This window comes from Rhodnius prolixus, unplaced genomic scaffold (assembly GCF_049639745.1).
Source record: "Rhodnius prolixus isolate KJV_2025 unplaced genomic scaffold, Rpr scaffold_1, whole genome shotgun sequence".
NCBI lineage: Eukaryota > Metazoa > Arthropoda > Insecta > Hemiptera > Reduviidae > Rhodnius > Rhodnius prolixus.
In genome coordinates this window covers 46,356,602-46,376,604 of record NW_027411581.1, presented here as the reverse complement: position 1 = coordinate 46,376,604, position 20,003 = coordinate 46,356,602, and the positions used below count along the sequence as shown (strand labels likewise).

Below are 20,003 nucleotides of genomic sequence, written 5' to 3'. Positions count from 1 at the left end.
TTGTACCTACATTTTTCTATATAATATTTCTGAATAAGTTTTTAAAATAATTTTGATTTTATTTTATTTCTTTAATTAATGAATACTATAAATTTAATCTAGAACTTAGTTTTTTCTATTCTTTCTGGTATTTTTTCTTTTTGTTTTATTTAACATTTTTTAAAAAAGGTTAACGGTTTAGCTCACAAACAAAAAAAAAGGTAAACAATTGCAAATATTTGTATTTATTGGTTTTTAAGTGTTACCTGCTTCCCTTCCCCGTCGTGCATCCGCCTACGACGTGTTCGCTCCGAGAGGGGAAACTATGAGTACAACTTTACAAATGGCCAATGTTAATCCACCAACTGCAACAACAGGAATCAGAGAACCTTCAACCGGGGGCACTAGAAGAAGTTCATTCAGAGCCGTTCCACAGGACCCAGATGAACCAGGTCGGTCAGTGCACATGGTTGAAAGTATCGTAGCAAAGCCTCAGAGAATCCTTTTTTTGGTGAAGATAGTGCTTGCCTGATTCCTTGTATTGCTGTTGTGCTATGTAGTGTAGTTTTATCGTCATCCACTTCACGCAATAGAAACAACAACTTTTTGGAATTTCTTCAATCAAACACCAACCACTCACTGACTAGTTGTGGTGATGCCACCAATGTAAACTACAAAGTCACCTTCAATAACCTCAAGCTTAAACCTTGATCGTTGAAAAACTAGGGAAACCACAGTAAATACTAAATTTATTAAATAATTGAATTTGTTATATTTATTGTGTTTCAACTTAGCTGCAACATCACTTCCTGTGGAACCGCCCACATCTCTGGGTGTTGAAGAAGATCGAAGAACAAGGCGCAGAGGCTCTCAGCTGTAAGTACATCTAATTCTTATTAGAATTACAAATTCTTATATTCTCTTTTCAAGTTCATGTTCACGTGTAGAAAAGTACAATGCATTTTAAAATTTGCAAATACAAGGTTGGCAGAAGTTCATATTCAGTTCAGAAGGGTAACTACATTCTAGCTGAACACACCTATAAACACGATCCCATTTCTTGTAGAAGGAACATACCCAAACCTCCTAATTATTTTCTGCTGCTGCTTTTAGAAGACTTAGAACAGCAATTGTTTGACTCATGAATACATCCTGCGCCTGGTTCGGTCGTGTAAGAAGTCCAATACTAGTTGCTACACTTGGCCAGCTAATTTAAGAGAATAATTTGTACCTTTATCTCTCGCTTTGATTTTGATCGTTATATTTTCTCTTATGTTTTTATTTTTTTAATTTACCAAAAAATCTTTTAAAATATCTTAAAAAAAAGAAAATTACTTTATTAGGTTACTTATTTCTTTTTTGCATATTTAAAGAGTTTATCTTAATAACATAGCTTTGGAAATGAGCAACAGTAATAAACAGATGTATATGAAATTTAAGAATATTAATTTACTGGTAAATTAATTGATTATTTTGATATTACAATGGGAGGATGAAATCAAAGTTCCCAATTTTCTTCCAAAAGCAAACTTGATTGTTCCAACGTTTCGAACAGCTTAAGTGCACTTCCTCAGTTGCTGGGGGGGGGGGGAGAATTGTGATATATATCATCTAAGGCACTAATAAAGTAAATACAGAGCATGTATTCCAATTGCAAGAACAGTGTTAGAACGATAATAACACACCTAAATACCCGTACCATCTCAGATGTGAGGCAAGAAGACATTCCAAGTCCCATTCGTCATTCTTTTAGATGAATAGCCAAAATGCTGAAATAATTCATGCCGGAATAGCTGGAAGGATAATAAGACAAAGGCATCTGAATACTAATCAGTATATAGGATAAATACTCGGTTTGCAAAAAGTGTCTGTAGGCAGCTTTTGCTCAGCACAGTTTCTACTTTCTTAGATAAAATTAAATTAATTTATAATTAGGTTATAAATATTAATTGAAGAGAGTAGCAGACTGAGGGTAAGAAATGAATGAGAGATGGCAGCGGAACGATGAGTGAAGATGTTGAGGAACACAATTAAGGAGAAATTCTTCATCTTTCATTCCGTATACTCCAACCTTCACTTCTAGAGCCAACCACCTTTTCCGTCTGATTGTTATGAATTTCATCTATTCTCCAAGAGCCACTCCTTTCTCTCTATTTCATGTTAGTTCTTCAATTTATATCAGCATCCATCAGGAAAAGGAACCATTTTTAAACTCGAACAAGTCTTCCTTTAATTTCAATTTTCTTTTAAAACGAGGTATTAGAGTGTACTATTATTTCCGATTCTTTATAAACAGCATTGAAAAGTTCTTATTAAAAATATCAAAACTTAAAAATTGCAAAGCAATTTATCTCATTATGATTTATTTTCTGCAACAAAACTTGAGTAACAAACTACAACTTTCTCACAGCAATTGTTACAGATCTCAGTATCCAAATCCAAAAGTAATTGTAAGGCAGAAGGCACACGAACCTTTGATGTTAAAAATGTAAAAAAAAAAAAATAATTGTTATTAAGTATAAGTTCTGAAGATGATCTAGTCTTTAGTTCGAAAGCTTGGCAAAAATAAATTATAAAATTATGATTGAAATTTGCAGTAATCTTTCTTCTTTTTAGAGTAATTGTTTTTACTGCCGAATAAAGGGCCTAGTTAACTGGGTTTTCTTGGTATTTAAGGTATAAAGTAAATTCGGGTCATATGCAGAAGTAGACAGTATATTGCAACAAAGTTGCTCCAGCAAATAGGGGAACTGTAGACGATATCAGAAGGTGAATTAAATATGTAATTTTTTGTGATAACTAATAGTCCATAGATATTATATAGGTTTCAAAACAAATATTAGACGTTCGTATTTACAAATGAAAGAAAAATTATTTTTTTTTTATCTGGGAGAATTCGTTTTAGGACACTTCAGGGAATATGTAGGAGTGGTTCTTCTTTAATGTAATTTCGGTAACTATGCAGTTTTACAATGTGTAAAATGGTAGTGGATTAAATGTGTTTTAAAAAACTCGGAATTTATGAAGTACATATAAGTTAAATCGAGAGTGGAATTAGTTTACTCAAGATTTTTACCCATAATGTTAGTAAATACCTCCCCTTTAATTAGTATATCAACTATTAAAACTATTTTGAATTCCATTTCCATAAGAAAAATCAAGCCAACAGAGCGAGGAAAAATGTTGATTTGTAATCAGCGAGGGGGTTACTGAGAAATAGATAAAAGTGTACCAGTAGGTCAATACGGGCGTGTTATTGTGCTCTTTGAGCGCGGATGCCTGTCACGTGCCACCAGTTAAGATACTTCCCTCCAGTGTGACCTAGCCACTCCGACAGAAGGTTGTTTGCGCTAAACTGTCAATCCCAACAAGAATAGGAATGAGCTGTTTACGCTGTTTCTTTCCCTTAAACTGCCACCCGTCACATGAACGACTTCACGTATTCTACTACCCTTCTAATTAAAAATAAATAAATATTGAGTTAATCATCATTCTTAATTGGAATCGCTGATTTTAACTTTTGATGCTCGCATGTTTGTTTTTTGTATTCATGACTATTTTTAGACTTCCATCATCTGAGACTTCAATCTCTGCATTCAATCAACCTCTGATGAAAGTCTAAAACAAAAAAAAAACCTGCCTTCATAGGCATATAAAATCAGCGATATTATCAAGCACTACGGAGGTAACCATTATTTCAACTTCACTAGAATCGTTACTGACTTTCGTATTGATCTGTAATAGTGATGAAGTTAAGACGATGTTTCAGACTCTGGTACTTAGAGAGATAATCGTATATTTTTCGAAAAGCGCTTCCATATTAATGCTCGATCTTAATCTTGTTTTTTAGTCAAGTAAAGTAAGCACCTATTTTTTCACGCGGGGCTTGACGCCCAACTTTAATTAAGTGTCTTTGACAGAAGCGGAAGCACATACTATACTATTCACATTTTTTTCCCCCCAACAAATAAAAAGCAGCTATACGCGGGATTCGAACTGGGAATCTCCCACTTAAACCAACACTCGCCATTTTTGTTTTATTAACAATTCCATACATAATTTACATTTCTGCTTACATTAATAACATCACACGATTAGCTTGATGCAATTATTTTACATAAATAAAGTATTGAGTGATTGAGAAGATGAATATGAGCCCTCCATTAAGACTCACAGTTCGGTGTAACGTTGTATGTAATGTTTAAATGGATGTGCGTAGAATTGGAGAAGAGAGACGAATTATGTGATTAAAAGGTGCAATTCATCATCTAGAGCTTTTTTTAGGAGTAATATTCTGGTGACAGGCTCCAATTTTGGCAATCCTTTTTCGCCAAAAGCCCAATGGGAATCTGTGCCCAAAAAAATAAATTGATACGTTTGAACCAGGTATTGGATATGATGAATTGATTATACTTTATTCACCTAACACGTTTACAATGCTTATTCGCTGTACTATTTTACCACCCAAAAGTAAATGACTTTCATCGCTGCATAGAAAGTTAATTTGCTCATTTATTAAGGTTATTGTCCCCTTGTTTGGGTAAAAAAAAAAAAGCCAGAGATACAAAGAATCACGGATATTGAAAAGAAATGCCCTGAGAAGTTTCATGGCAGGCAAGTAAAAGTGGTTGAGAATAATTTCTTTTTTGTTTAGAACCAATAAGAAGCTACTGTTTTGTTACTACCGCTATTGCCCATTTCTTTCATTCGCTAGATCTAACTTAACGACTTCAGAGCGTTTGATGCCTTTATTCAAGTTTTAAGTACGAGTTTCGTAGATTCGAAATGAAAATCGCGTTAACTTGAAAAGAAAAAAAAGTGGCAGTCGGATACTGATGGAAACTTTCTTTTTGATTTAATCCTCAACTAAGCGTAAACAATTTTGAAACTTCCTTTTTGGAGGGCAAGGGAGAGTTTACATATTTGCAGAGCAATTGGTACAAAATATTTTTCTTTATTTTAAACTCCAGACAACGTATTGGTTTAAAACTTCTGGAATCAGTTGTGTTCAATAATAAAGAACAGAATTATAGATTAAAACTATAATGAGTGTTCGCGAGTGACAGTAATAAAATTTAACAAAGAACCGCAAGAGCGCAGATGTTTCTCAACAATGAATATTCATCCGCGTCGTCAATGAACAGCTCTCTCCCCTCTTCAAGAGTTTCCTCTGTGACCCTGTAATTCTACCTTGATGAGATAATAGCCATAGGAGTAGCTACATCAGTGTGTGTTATAGTTGTGCAATGTTTCATACTGTTTAAGTTTTGTTTTCATTAAGTTGGAAATATGTTTCACATTTATTGTCAAAAACATATTCAAAATTGCTTTTTGATGTATTAGACCTGACATATCTGCACTGAGAGGAGGACTTTCGACTCAGATCGCGGCAACTAGGCAACATCCAGTTTCTGCACCTCCAACCGTAAACAGAGAGACCAGTGATTCATCAATGAGAAGACAAACATCGGTAGCGGATGGTGAAGCGATTAAAATTGTAATTCACGATGTTGATTGTGAAACTTCTTATGGGCCAAGAACAACTTCCAAAAGGAGAGTAACTTTAAGAAGAGATCCATCGGATAAAGCCCATAGAAGTAAGTAATTGGTATTTTCATTTAACAAAAAAAATTAGCATAATCTGTTATTTATTTTTTAAAAAAGAGGTGGGTTCCTAAACTTGACGGAAATAAATGGTTCCTGAATAATTTTAACCTGATCATGTTATGTTATCCACTAGTCAGAGAGCAAAAGTAATATTTCACAATTGAACAAATATTTGTAAAAAATATAGTTTAAATAATATATTTTAAATTCTGTAACATTTAATTACTAAATTATGTTTTTAAACGTTTCCAAAAATGCAGTGTCCTCCTGTAACTAGAAACGATTATCAAATTTAATTTTCAGCTCGTGGTTTTGGAATGAGGGTGGTTGGTGGTAAGACTGGTATAGATGGCAGACTATTCGCTTATATTGTGTGGACAGTTCCGTCAGGGCCAGCGGAGAAAGGAGGTTTGCAGCAAGGTGACAAGGTATATTACATTTCTTTTACCTACCTCTTTCACTGTTCCAAAATATCCTCAGCTTTTGACGACTCACATCCTCCGAGAAATTATAGAGCTAATTCATTGTGACAAATATTTGCGGTTACGATTCCTTGTTTATCTCTTAAATGTACTTGTTTAATTGAGAAATGTTTTTGTTTAACATCTACAAATATCTGTTTACATCTACAGATCACTGTTTAACATCTACAAATAACTCTTTAACATCTACAAATAACTGTTTAACATCTAAAAATAACTGTTTAACATCTACAAATAACTGTTTAACATCATAAATTAAATTAATTAATATAGCAATACCTATGTCTAGTATTGCCTATATCTAGAGGGCTTAGCGTCAAACTTTACGCTCTGTGATCACAAAAGATTGAGTATTATATTAAAGAATTTTTTACACATAAATTCAAGCAATTTATTTAAGTAATACACACATTTTTTTTCTACATATAATTTTTTTAGGTACTTGAATGGGGAGGCGTTTCATTAGTAGATAAAACTTTTGAAGAAGTCTGCTCAATAATGGATAGAACAGGTGATACAGTCGACCTACTAGTAGAACATGGTACTGATTTGTAAGTATTAAAAGTAATTTAAAAAATTACGAATTAAAATGGGCAAATTTTTGACTGAATATTTGTCTACTATTTCAGGAGAATGTGCGATCTCTTAGATGAGCCAGTTCCAGCTCAAGTGAGAAAGAATTCTGGTGAAGCGCTCTCACTTGGTCTGGGTGAGTACCATACTCAAGGTATGCACATTTGATGGCTTCTTTTTTATTTTTTTTAAATTTGAGTAGCTTATATGTTTTAGCCTGTATTTCATATTAGCTGTATAACAAGCAAGTAAAAATGTGAATTAAGATTTGTAAGCTGTCTGAAAACATCTGACTTCAAGAAGAATAGAACTATGATGATTATAGAGTCTGGGCGATTTTGAGCGATGTTACTACTATCTTTAAGGCTTATTCTGGCTCAGCAATTGGAGTAGTTTCTTCTTTTTCACCGATTCCTAAATTTGTATGTCTAGAGAGAAGCCCTTAGTACAAAACTTGATGCAACCAGTTTTTTTTTTCTTCTTCTTCTTCGAAGCGCCGAACTCTCGGCAAACCTTAAAAATACGTGCAGTGCTTCCACCTCTTTTCTGGCAAAACTGATGACACTGTTGCTTGGTTCACACGGTGTTTAAGCTCCCCCTAAACCGGCCATGATGGTGCCTAAATTTATCCAAGGAGCCACGATATTGATGGCAATGCCAAGGTTAGGCGACAAAATTAATGAAGTTTTCACCCACAATTCTCTCGACTTACTGAGCTACAAGTTTTAATAGCTGTGCCCACACCGCATCTTACTGCAGCTGAAAAGTCCAATGAGTCCTTAGACCAGGTAGTTTGTCACTTTTTGAATTTTAGTTCTGAATGCATCCGCAACTTAGATGAGGAGAATCATATTCTTTAAAATTACCAGCTAGTCCTGCACACTATTTTGTAATTATCCCATTAACTGACACAGTTAATAATATGAAGAATTTATATATATATATATATAAAACTTTAATAGTTTCTATAAAATTCAAATGGAAAATTATTAGTCACATTTTTATCATTAGATGGAAATAACAATTAAGTTAATTACCCATCCATTTTTGAGACATATGAGAAGAGGATATTCTTGTTCAGTATTATTCATTTTATAATATCGAACCAGTTCATATCAATCTTGACTTAACTTGGTGTATACAAATGTGCATTAAAGCAGCTTTCCTGTCCGAGAAGATGTCTTTCTCTGAAGTAAGTATCTCTAGACTTATGATCTCAAGAGAATTATGACAACTGTGTCTGTCTAAATGGCTGTGGCAAGCTTAACAAAACTTAGTGAGTTACCATTTTTATATCGTTCTCCAATACCTTATAGAATCCTAGTATCCTAACTCTGGGTATGTTGCGATACACTTTATTGGAGAGTAAAGGTACTAAACCACTTTAGCTGTGCGCAACTAGAGACCATAAGTGGTCTGCCTTAATTTTCCTGTTTTTTTCCTTAATGATCCACCGTTGGTTGTTTGAAAAAAATATTTCAAAAATGAAAAGGCACCTAAAGTTCTTTCCATTTCCTTTTCCTAAACAAAAAGTATATCGTTTTGTATAGCCATTGTCCATTTCAATACTAAATTTTAACTTATTCCGAAAACAGCTAGTGTTATGATTATTCAGTTTTTCTCTATTTTCTTTAAACATGGTACATTATTTTCCCAACTTAATCCTTACTTTTGTTTGAAACTCTTCTAAAAAATATTATTTCTCGGGAACCCCAGGTAACTTCAGTCTTATGTGGCTTTTCAGAACAATATACAATTCTGCACCAAAATAATATCAAAGGATATTAATACACGGCTTTGTGTAAATCCTAGGATTTTTGACATCGATTGTATTGAAGTGGGATTTTATTACAAGAAATATGTAAATTGGTAATGTTGTAATCTAAGAGGAAGTCGTATATTAAGCAGAATTTTTTCTTTATTATTTTACATATTTTAATTTAATCATCTCCTTTCATGACAACGCCAGAAAATCACTTTATCCAAAGAACAATGAATTCACAAATACGAGGGTTGTTTGAAAAGTCCGTGCAAAGTCAGAGAGATAGCACCACTGGCGCGTATCGAGGTTATGTTTAGTTAGTAGCATCTCTTGGAAGAACACACACCAAGTTTCAGCCAGATCGGTCTATTTCTTTGTGTTTGGCATTCGTTTGAATCGAGGAAGTCGAGTGATTTTCAAAAAATGGACGAAAAAGAATTTCGTGTGTTGATTAAACACTACTTTATGAAAGGCAAAACGCCTCAGGAGACTAAAGAGAAGCTTGATAAACATTATGGTGACTCTGCACCTTCGATTAGAACAGTTTATAAGTGGTTTCAAAATTTTCGGAGTGGCCATATGGGCACAAGTGACGCTGAACGTTCTGGACGCCCAGTTGAGGTTACTACTCCAGAAATCATTGATAAAATCCATGATATGGTGATGGATGACAGAAGAGTGAAGGTGCGTGAGATTGCTAGTGCTGTGGGCATCTCGAATGAACGGGTACATAATATTTTGCAACAACATTTGGACATGACAAAGCTATCCGCAAGATGGGTGCCGCGATTGCTCACGCTTGACCAAAAACGAAATCGTGTGAAGTGTTGCAAGGACGGTTTGCAGCTGTTCCAGAAGAATCCGTAGGACTTTAAGCGTCGTTTCGTCACTGTGGATGAAACATGGATACATCACTACACTCCTGAGACCAAAGAACAATCTAAACAATGGGTTACCAAGGGGGAATCTGCGCCAAAAAAGGCGAAGACCGTTCCTTCGGCCGGAAATAGGGTTCCAACTGTTTCACATCCCCCCTATTCTCCAAACTTGGCTCCCTCGGACTAGTATTTGTTCCCCAATATGAAGAAATGGCTGGCGGGAAAAAGATTTTATTCAAACGAGGAGGTGATTGCAGAAACGAATGGCTATTTTTCAGACTTGGACAAATCCTATTATTCGGAAGGGATCAACAAACTAGAGCAGCGTTGGACGAAGTGTATAAGCCTAAAAGGAGACTATGTTGAAAAATAAAAAAGGTTTACCCCAAAAAATTAAGTAGTTTTTATTTTTGCACGGACTTTTCAAACGACCCTCGTAAAGTTTTTGTACCGTTTTTTACATTACAATTCGTGTTATTACTTTTATTATTAATAAAATAATAATAAGAGAAGAGATTAGCTAAGAGGTTAGTGTTTGGAACTCCCAAACGGAGTAACGGGTTTGCAATAGACAAAAGTACTGTTAAAATACCTAATTGAAATCTAACGTAAAAGTAAACTCGCTTTTAATAAGTATAATCATTTAATTTGTACAATCATTTTGAGTGCATAAGATTTACCTCAATATTTTAACATCATATGGTTTTTATAATGTTTGAATAAATGATGTGATTAACTATTAAAGCAATACCACATGACATTACATCTTCCTCCTCTGATAGCAGACTGTCTCAGGCGAGTCTCTGGCGTGAAGGTTGTTTCCTGGTATACCGCGTTATTCTTCTTTTTCTTCCTTATCCAGTTTGATTTTGTGTGAGTTCACCTGTTCTCTTTTCTACGACTCCTTTTACGACATCTTTTTTAGAAAACCAAACCTGCTCTTCATATCCGAATGAATGCTTCCTCATAGATCTGCTGACTCGGTTAGTTTTCTGTACTAAACATATGCCCATCTCCAGGGAAGATGCTTTAGTTGGATGTTTAAAACCGTATCTAAGCCTAAAAAGAATTAATCATAGTCCTATACCAGGGATCGGCAACCTATTTTAAGTAGAGAGCCATTTCTCCTTAAATAATTTTAATAAATCTTACCAAGAGCCGCAAGGATGATAGTGTAAACAAACTCTGTAGATCATTTCTATTCACAAATTATTATTTTATGATATTCAATAACATTTAAATGTTTTATATATTTATTTTCACATATTGCGAAGTAAATAAACAAATAAATAATAACTAAACCTGTATATGAATGAAAATGGCGGCAGTCTTTTATAATTACGTTCTGTATTTTAATATAATTCTATTCAATTTCAAACCCATCACATTTAAAATTCTTTTTGCAAAAATATCTTCACTTTAATAAATGAAATTTGCATTTATTTCAATAAAATTGAAATATACAATTTATTTTGGACAGACTGAAGAGCCACAAAATTTGGATAAAAGAGCCGCATGCGGCTCGCGAGCCGCGGGTTGCCGACCCCTGTCCTATACTACTATCAAATTTAGATGTTTTTCTGGTTGAAGAATCTATTTTTCTGCTGTTTGCTGAACAGTATTGCAACCTGTATATGCAACTATGTCTTACACCTGTTGCTAATGCCCAGCCCATCACTTAGTCACCATCTTTTCTAGTAGTCTTCGCTATGCTTCTCGCATTTTTCTGAGAATGGTTCTAATTCCCAGCAATCTCGCATCATGATTCAAAATTCCTAGCCAACTCTATTTAAATAGATACAGTATCTATTTAGATACACCCTGAATTCAAATGCTGCTATATAGGAATCTACACTTCTCCAAAATCCAAATAATGTGCCATTTATTATTTTTCATCAAAATTTACCGCTAAAATTTTTAATCCTTTAAACAAAAATCTTTAACTGAATTACAAACATGCTAGCCATTGGGTATTTTAAAAGGTAATAAATAAATATCAATTACTAAAACTGCTTCATCTGCTTTTAGTTTCTTTTTTTTTCTTATGTTACACGCTGCTAAATTTAGAGCAATTTTTTAGAGAATAACAAATCATAATTTTAAATGTAATTATAATCCCCTCCACTATATTTTAAAGGAATAAAAAATTTTTGCAATAGTCTAGTTATATGGTAATTTTGTTCATTTCAATTATTTTCTAGATGCAGACATTGACAAATCTCCAGTTTCCCCAACAAGAAGGAAATTGCCAAAAACACCGGTATAAAGAGTGAATTTTAAATTTCTAATTTATTTTTTATTTTTTTAAATACTTAAAAAAAACACAACAGAAATTAAAAAGCGAGAAAAATTAGATCGCATAATGTAGTATTTTGCATGTTTGTATCCTTATTATTTTGTTTTAATTATTCATTAATTTAAATAAGACAATTTTATACGAATATTCCCTCCTGTGTGCGCAAAGCAGACAAAAAATAAAATGCGGAATAAATGGTCGGATGTACCAAAAAGAAATTAAATATTACTTCACATAAATTATATACAAATTTATTTTGTGTTTTGGAAGATTTAAATTTTTGTTTTTTAACAAAACAAAAGGTAAACTATCCGTTTTCCATGTTACATATTAAATGCTTACAGTTTCAAACGTATGTGTTTAATTATTAATGTAACAAAAACACTTTACAGTTACCACTTCCTAAAAATAAATAAACTCTATAACGATAATCTTTAAAAGAAATCAAAGTAATGAAAATTATCTGTCTATTTTAAAAGTAATTAAAAAATGTTTGATTTTACTATAAATATTAAAAGGCAAACTGCCGTTAGAGATTTTTAAATGTAACTGTTATTTGAGAAATTTCAATAAAAATAAATCTACAATTTACATTTTAAATAAACATTGTATTTAAAATATTGAATATTCATAAAATACTATGCAAATATGATGAAATTAATCCATATTTAAAAAAGTTCAAAACAAATATTTTAGAAAATGGAAAGTACTAATTGTTTATCAAACTAAATGTTCACCTATTTATAAATGTTAGTTTTATATATGACTATTAAAGATTACGAACTAGGAAAGAAGCTTACCTAGTACTTAAATCTAAGAAACTTTTTCCAATTTTAATTGAAAATTTTTGTAATTGCACAAAAAAAAAAGAAAAGAGTAGTGTACAAATTTCCTTCGTCAAAACTTATACTCAAACAGCAGACCCAACACACACTTCTTATTTAGGTTTCTTTCCTAGTTCTTTTGTTCAAGTATTAAAATAAAATCCAAATTTTGTTTCCATACCTTTGAGCCTTTAGTATGGTAACAAAATTCTGGATTTAAACAAATAAAAATTCCACTTCAAAACTCTTGCTGGAATAATCCGTTTTTCCAACAGGGTATAGTAACAATCAAAACATATTTAATAAAATGAACCATCCAAATCTTTATGATACATTTAAAAATGTACATATCACTTTTATCATCAAGTAAAAACGAAACATCTAATCCTTACAAATTTCTAATGTAAGTAGTATAATGTGGCTGCAATATCAGTAACTCTGGTTTCTTTTAATGAATAAAACATTCAAAAGAGGAAATAGATTTTTAAAGCCGATATATGGAGAGTCAAAGAGTTAAAGAAAAAACATAATTTATTTACTGTTTGAAAACAATATCAAATTGGATTTAAACCAAATATGATGTTAGGCTTTGAAAAAAACTTTTGATTTCACCTCTTTCAAAAAGTTACAAAAAGAAAAGCATATATAGTATATATTTTAGAATCGTTTTTATACTTGAAATATTTTATAGATGTCTATTTTATCTATGAATTATTGTAAATTTGTACATATCTATTACAAAAAAAAAAAAATATATCTAAAAAAATAAGTGGCAAATTAATATAAATTTTTGGTTAAAAAAAATAGAGATATGAATCGTAAAGAAGTAATTTTTGTCTCGTATATTTTTTGTTCTATTTTGGATGAGCAATTTTTAATAAAGTGGGCTTTATCTGGCGTTAGATGACGGTGTAAGCGCCCAATGTCCAAAGGCCTAATGTATTTATACAATTCAAATTTTAGAACATAATTCTTTCTTCAATAATATTTATTTGATTTTAAAAAAGCCAATACTTAATCCTAAGACAATCAGTTTGGAAAAGGACGCTGAATTTTTGAATATCTTATTTGGAAATAATAAAATTTTTGTTTCTTCTCTATAGAGAAGGTTATAGGTTACTTTATTTAAAAAAATAACAAAAAATTTGATTGTAAAAATATTGTGATTTGCCCATGCATACAATTCAGAATCAGTCAACAAATTCCCTTTTGGTGCCGTATGAAATTTCTATTTTAATGCAATATACATGTTGCTAATTTTTTTTCTTCTTTTAATTAGGGTGATCTTAAATTGAAAGTATAATAAAACGGGCACATTTTTTTGCCAGTATAATTTACAGAAACTTTAGAGCCCTAGTTCGAAACTGACTAAAATTAGAAAATCTGTTCAAGACACATTATGTTCAATATATTTATTAATTACTTTAAATCTTCGTTTGCTGCAGAGTTTATTTATTAGTACGTGTGTGAATTATTTTGGTTTAAGAACATTCAAGCAAACTGCTTCTCCGCCATCACACACTATTCACAAAAGGTGTATATTTACATATATAAAGGTATACATATAATAAGTAACTTTAAACAAAAAACAAAAAAATAGTTTCAAAGAAGAAAATATAAAAACCAATATTAACAATATTTTTAGAAAATTAAAGTCTATAGGGAAAACCTATACACTCGTATACATGCCAGTGTCTTGAAGAAAGCAATGGAATATATCGAATCTGAATCGCTGGGACAAATTTAGTAGACCTTTTTTTAGTTATATCCTTTACAAGTTATAAGTGGTTTCTTCTCATTCCAAACTTGCCACTTCCATCTTATCCATTTTTTATTTATAGATGCAAATAACTGTTTAGTATCATGTCTCTAGACTCTTAATCAAATGGCTTAAGGAAACAGCCGAATATCCAGTTTTTCAGCGAATATCATGACTCATATCTTTGATACTTTTAGTGGCTAATTATCGAATAACGCTCTTTGCCACACTTGAGATTTCACTGAGACTAATAAAGTTTAATGCCCAGAAACCTTCAAAATGAGTAAACATTTTCATAACTTAAACAAAAATAAACCGATGGACTAGTGGCGCTGACTGTCCACGGCGTAGACAATAAAATATTTTCTAATGTTATAACTGCTGCATTTTCTCTATTTAAAAAATAATAAAATAAAATAAAAAGCTAAAATATATATAAATATTCTTATCGAACGCGCGCTTTTTGTACCCCAAATTCTAAAAAGTATTTAGGTCCTGTAATAGCAATCTAAAAGAATATCTAATTATTGCATCTCAGTTTGTTTTTGTTTTTTAGTTAATTAATACTTCTTATGCCAAATTAAACAAAAGAATGTAATATTTCAGAATGCGGATTATACGGGGCCTTTTTTCCTCCTCCAACTTGTGTGTTGTCAATTAGATGTAAGCATTTATCTAAAAGTATCACTCTATTGTGAAATTAAAAAACATGAACCCATTATCTCGATATATATATATAAATCATATTTTATATAATAATAAATAATATAAATGTATAAACTTTAATTTAAAGAGAACTAATATAATAGAATAATGATTAAAAAATATGTTTTTTTTGTTTTTTTAATTAAAATGATAATAAAGAAAAAGTTCATAACTCGTAAATATTGAGAGATTTTCCATAAGCACTCTATTTTCATACCTTCATAAAAGAAACTGTGTAGAATGTTTATAGATTTAGTTTTTAAGTGTTCTTTACAGCATCTAACAATAAAGTAAAACACAGAAAAAAAAATAATCATAACTACTATGTGGAAAGTAGATCTGAGTTGCAGATTTTGTGTTCATCTATTTAAATCACTTTGCAAAAAAAAAAAAAAAAAATGTAAAAAAGGAGAAATGGATAAATAATTATTGCCCAAATAGAAGTTTACAATAAAACTACCGCGTCGATGCGAAAAATAAAATATACCAGAAACAAAATATCTAAATAAATGCTCTTAAACTCAAGGTACCCTCTACAATTAAGATGTTTGTTTATTGAGCTACCAATTAAAGGAATAGTAACTTATTAAAAGTAACGGCCTGCAGTTTAATAAAATGGTAATGCACTAATATGTCTCTTCATTTAGTATGATAATTGTAGATCATATCAATCATTCAAATCAATTACAAAACGCTAAGCATTTTTATGAACGATTTACTATCCTCAATCTTCGTAGCATTTCCTCTCTTCTGCCTTGAAAATATTCCTTCTAAAAGACCGCTGCCTGGCGAAAAAATGGCAATTCTAAGAATAACTGCAGGCCCAAGAAATGTTGTGCTAGTTCTGCCTGAAAGACTGGCATTCTTGTCTTTTATTGGGTTGCCGTATTTGTATTTAAGAGCTGTTCTATCATAGAAAAGACCAAAAAGACACAAAAAAGCGTGTCTGCTTCCAGCTCCTCATATAGTCGTTGAAATGGTTTGCTGACCATAGCAGATAGGAGTAGCTTGTGACAGAGGTTTTATGATTGCTTTCTTCAATTTTTTATTCACATGTAGCCATGTGAATTTTAAATTTTATAGCATAAGGATGCCTGTAACTGTTCAAAGGGCTGTGTAAAGGGTAGCTCAGTATAACAGACGAATGGATGGATATTTCTTTGATGGATATCTTCAATTTTCATAAACATTATTAAGATTTTCAAAGGCAATTTCAATTCATGATCTTGAAAACTGCCTTTAGTTAGGTTTGTGCATTTGTTTGCTAAATCTTAACAATTGTTTTCTTTACTTATTTCAGCTGACGAACCTACTTTTTCTTAGTTCTCTGTTAGTTACCTTTGCGCTATATTTTTTTGTTACTGCATCGCCACTTTTTACTATGTTGTAGTCCACCCTTAAGTAGTTGACCCTTGGATCAAATTCCAAATTCTATTCTTGTTTCCTAATCGTTTCGTGCAAGACACCTCCAGTAGTCTAACCAAACTATATACATATTTATATAAATGTTTCTTGAAAAAAGGATGACTTTCTACATTAGAAGAAAAAGTTATAATTGAGTTTTGTCTGTACCTATTATTATTATTATTATTATTATTATTATTATTATTAATGTTATTTTAATCGTATTTATAAAGTATCAAGTTAGTTAGATTGTGTTGAACATTTTAAAAGAAATTAGGCATAATTTTGTAATGATTGAAATATAACAAATTCCAATACAAATTTTTCCCAGATATAAATTCATTGAAATACTTTGATTAATTAGTGATATTTTTTTCATTTATTTTGTTACAGCGAAGATACTTATAAGAGTAATAATAAACTGTTGTGGTTAAAAATGGTTACTTTCTTCTTCGAGAATTTCAAGTAAATATTCTAAATATAGTATTTGTTACATTTCGCAAAAAAATAGACTAATATTTTAAAGGGATCTACATCGAATGTCATATTTTACTGAAATATTTTAAATTATATCTTAAAAAATCTCACATCATTTGAATTAAATTATTAATGCTTCAGAATTAAATAATCTTTTTTAAGCATAGCAGTTTAAAAAGTGAAAATTTGAAAGAGAAAAAGTTTTCTGATAGAGCAGTGAGAATTTTGTATACAAGTAGATTCAAAGAATTATTTATCCGATCTCCTAAAAAAAAAAAAAATGTCTATAATAGTTGTTCTTAGTAACTTAAAATAGAAATGACCTAAAAATGAAAAGATAAATACACAATTAGAAGTCACTTGTAATAAATTAATTAGGTAGATGGTTAAATTAAAAAAGTTAAATAAATAAGTTAAAGGGGAAACAAAGCTACGTTTCACTCAGTGTCGTATTGTGGGCAAAATATTGAATGGAAAAATTTATTAAAGGAAAAAACAATGAAAAATATATACTGTTTCTTTTGTTTGTTTATTATTATTACTTTTTTTTTAACCCCGAATTCTGGATATGTGTAGATATTTGCATAGCAAAATTAACACCATTCCAATAAAATATTTCAATATTTCAATACAAGAAACACCTCAAGCATCTGTGGCACATTGAAAAAAGAAAATGTTATTTTTTTATATCAATATAAACTTTTTTTAAAAAATAATAAGTATGAAGAAAATAAAAGTTAATTTAAGATTGGAATGCATGGAGCTTGCCTTATTTTATTTTTTAATTATGTACAAAATTTTATTTCAAATTCATTATTTTTAAATCATTTTTTCATCTCATTGAAATTCTTCTTTCATTATCAAATAATAACGTTCTAAATATCGGTTGTACATATATCCGTTTCTGTTTTTATATTTTTATATATTCTAATCTTTTTGTATATTATTTATTTGCTGCATTGTGCGTAGTTTATTTTTATTGAAAAATAGTTTCGTGTTGTATAAATTTCATTAAATTATTTTTTATTCACTTCAGTAATAGCACTATTTTAAATGTAGTTGTTGGCTAGATAGATTGCAAAGAAAATTTAAAGTAGTAATAATAGAAATAAAAAATATAATTATAATGCTTCACATCTAAGAATACTTTGAAACTTGTAAGTCTTGCTCCTTATGAAAGATATAATTCTTAATATCTATACATTATTAATTTTAAGAATTTAAAATTGCTTCTAAAAAAGTTTGTCCAATTTTCTTAGGGATTTATAATGATTATGTAGGTCTTCAAATAAGAGCAAATCAAATAGAGGGGAAGGTAATCTTTTTTTTTTACATTATTGAATTAAAATATTGTACGATAATACCCCTTTTTTTTTAATAATTAAGGAGTCGGCAAAAATTACTCTGTTTTGAAGTAGAGCTACCAAGATGCCACAGCAGCGATTGGCAGTTAGATGACTAAGTAATGCAGGCGAAGGCTCGCATTGGCGAGAACATTTCATCAAACATGTCTAGAGAGTGAACTCATAAATTATCTCATTACTTATAAAATTTGAAAAGACGTGAAGCAAAAAAAAATCTTTAAAAAATTAAAAGCAAAACTTCATATATTATTTTAAGTTATCATTTTAATCCCCATACATTACAAATATTTTGATCAAACTTTATATTTATTTTTCTATAACCACGCCTTCCAAGCTCTACATGTGTATAGTTGAACAAATAATTTTTTAAGTATTGTATAAAAAAAAGACACCTATCCAGTTAAATTTTGCCCACTTACGATTTTCAATATATTTCAATTTTTATTCTTTTTATTTTTAATAAGGTGTACTAAAATTTTGTCATACGTTTGTTAACTTTGAGTATTAAAAATAATTTTATTACGGCTAAGCGGGAGGGGATATTTTTAATGTAAAGTACTCTTTCTTTTTTAATTTTTTTCTTAAAGTATAGGTTTCTTTGGAAAGCACTTGAATTTTGATTTTTAGATGCATGTTACTACTGCATGTATGCAATATTGTTCTATACATTATTCCTTTCGTAAATTATATTAAATATTTTTTGATTTCCATGTGCCACCTTATTACACAAATTGTTTTTGATTGGTAAGCTTAAGAAATAAAATTTAGCTAACCATAAAAAACTGAGATGAAAAAGATAACCCATAAATAAAGTATAAAACTGAATGATGGTTTAATTTTCTATAATTATTAAATTGGCTTGTATTGTAATCATTCATGTAAAAGCATGCTTGTTTTTTCTCTTTTACTAAATAATTTTTGAACTAAGTGGTTTTGTGTATACATAAATGTTAGGATAAGTAAAATTTTAGTAATTTTTTATTTTTAATATCTACATCAGTGCATGCAATTACAAATAATCTCTTTGCATGCAATCGAGTAGATTTAATTTATTTAATGTTTAAAGAAGATAATTAGATCTTGAAATTTTCATTTAAGATTTTTCTATAAGAATACTCAATAATCCAGCTACAGCTAGATAACAGCTACACACAAAGAAACATAAAAATGTACAGGAAATACAATATGGTTGGCATACTATTATTCTAAAAAATAAAGCATACGAAGAAGGCTAACTGGATTATCGTTTCGGGCCGAATACCTCTTTTAGTTCTATCGTGAAGAACAGTCACAGATTTAAGTTTTATCTTCTTTTACCCTTTTCTTGCACTGAAAGCAAGATTGCTAGCTAAATCGCTTGACACATGATACACAATGTCAACTCCAGCAAAAGGAAAACATTCCCTCGTTTCATTTATTTGTAAGTAAGTAAAGAGATTGATATAGACTTATATGTATATATATATATAAGTTTTTTGAGATTGAAATCTTGTACATAAAAAGAAGGGATTACAACAGTACTTAAAGCACTGAGTTAAATTACTGTTATCATTATTATTGTGTTAAATTAAATTAGCAAGCGAGTTGACCCTAGAGAGTTTTGTTTTATTACTCAAGCGTACTTTCGGGAAGAAGTACTAAATAAAAAGAAGTTAGTTAAGCTATAGATCCTGGTGTATTATGTATGATATCAAAATATTGAAATTAAATTAGAGTTTTGTTTATTGGAATTGGGTTTTTTATTACATTGCCAAAATTATTGGTTTGGCACTTTACTAATCGACATGATGATGCATTGTCTGTCTTAACCATATTTTTGTAACCTAGTATGTAATAAGTATTTTGGAAATCATGGAATGTAAGAGTGAAGGAAAATTTCTTTAAAAAAAAAAC

At 30.6% G+C, this 20,003-nt stretch overlaps 1 protein-coding gene across 9 annotated transcripts in view; it reads left to right on the top strand.

Annotated features, from left to right (window-relative positions):
- The window catches only part of Fife (regulating synaptic membrane exocytosis protein fife), a 261,312-nt gene that overhangs the window by 214,920 nt on the left and 26,389 nt on the right, over positions 1-20,003 (top strand). For 7 of the 9 annotated variants that reach the window (XR_012462484.1, XM_074141627.1, XM_074141630.1 and 4 more), the window contains 7 exons: positions 240-431; positions 774-855; positions 5,323-5,576; positions 5,890-6,014; positions 6,507-6,619; positions 6,698-6,795; positions 11,483-11,541. Coding sequence is in view for 8 of the 9 variants with exons in the window: in XM_074141627.1 (XP_073997728.1) it covers positions 240-431; positions 774-855; positions 5,323-5,576; positions 5,890-6,014; positions 6,507-6,619; positions 6,698-6,795; positions 11,483-11,541 (923 nt within the window). In the remaining variant the exon portion in view is untranslated. The remainder of the gene's footprint in view (positions 1-239; positions 432-773; positions 856-5,322; positions 5,577-5,889; positions 6,015-6,506; positions 6,620-6,697; positions 6,796-11,482; positions 11,542-20,003) is intronic. The other 2 variants (XM_074141641.1, XM_074141668.1) reach the window with 2 other exon arrangements.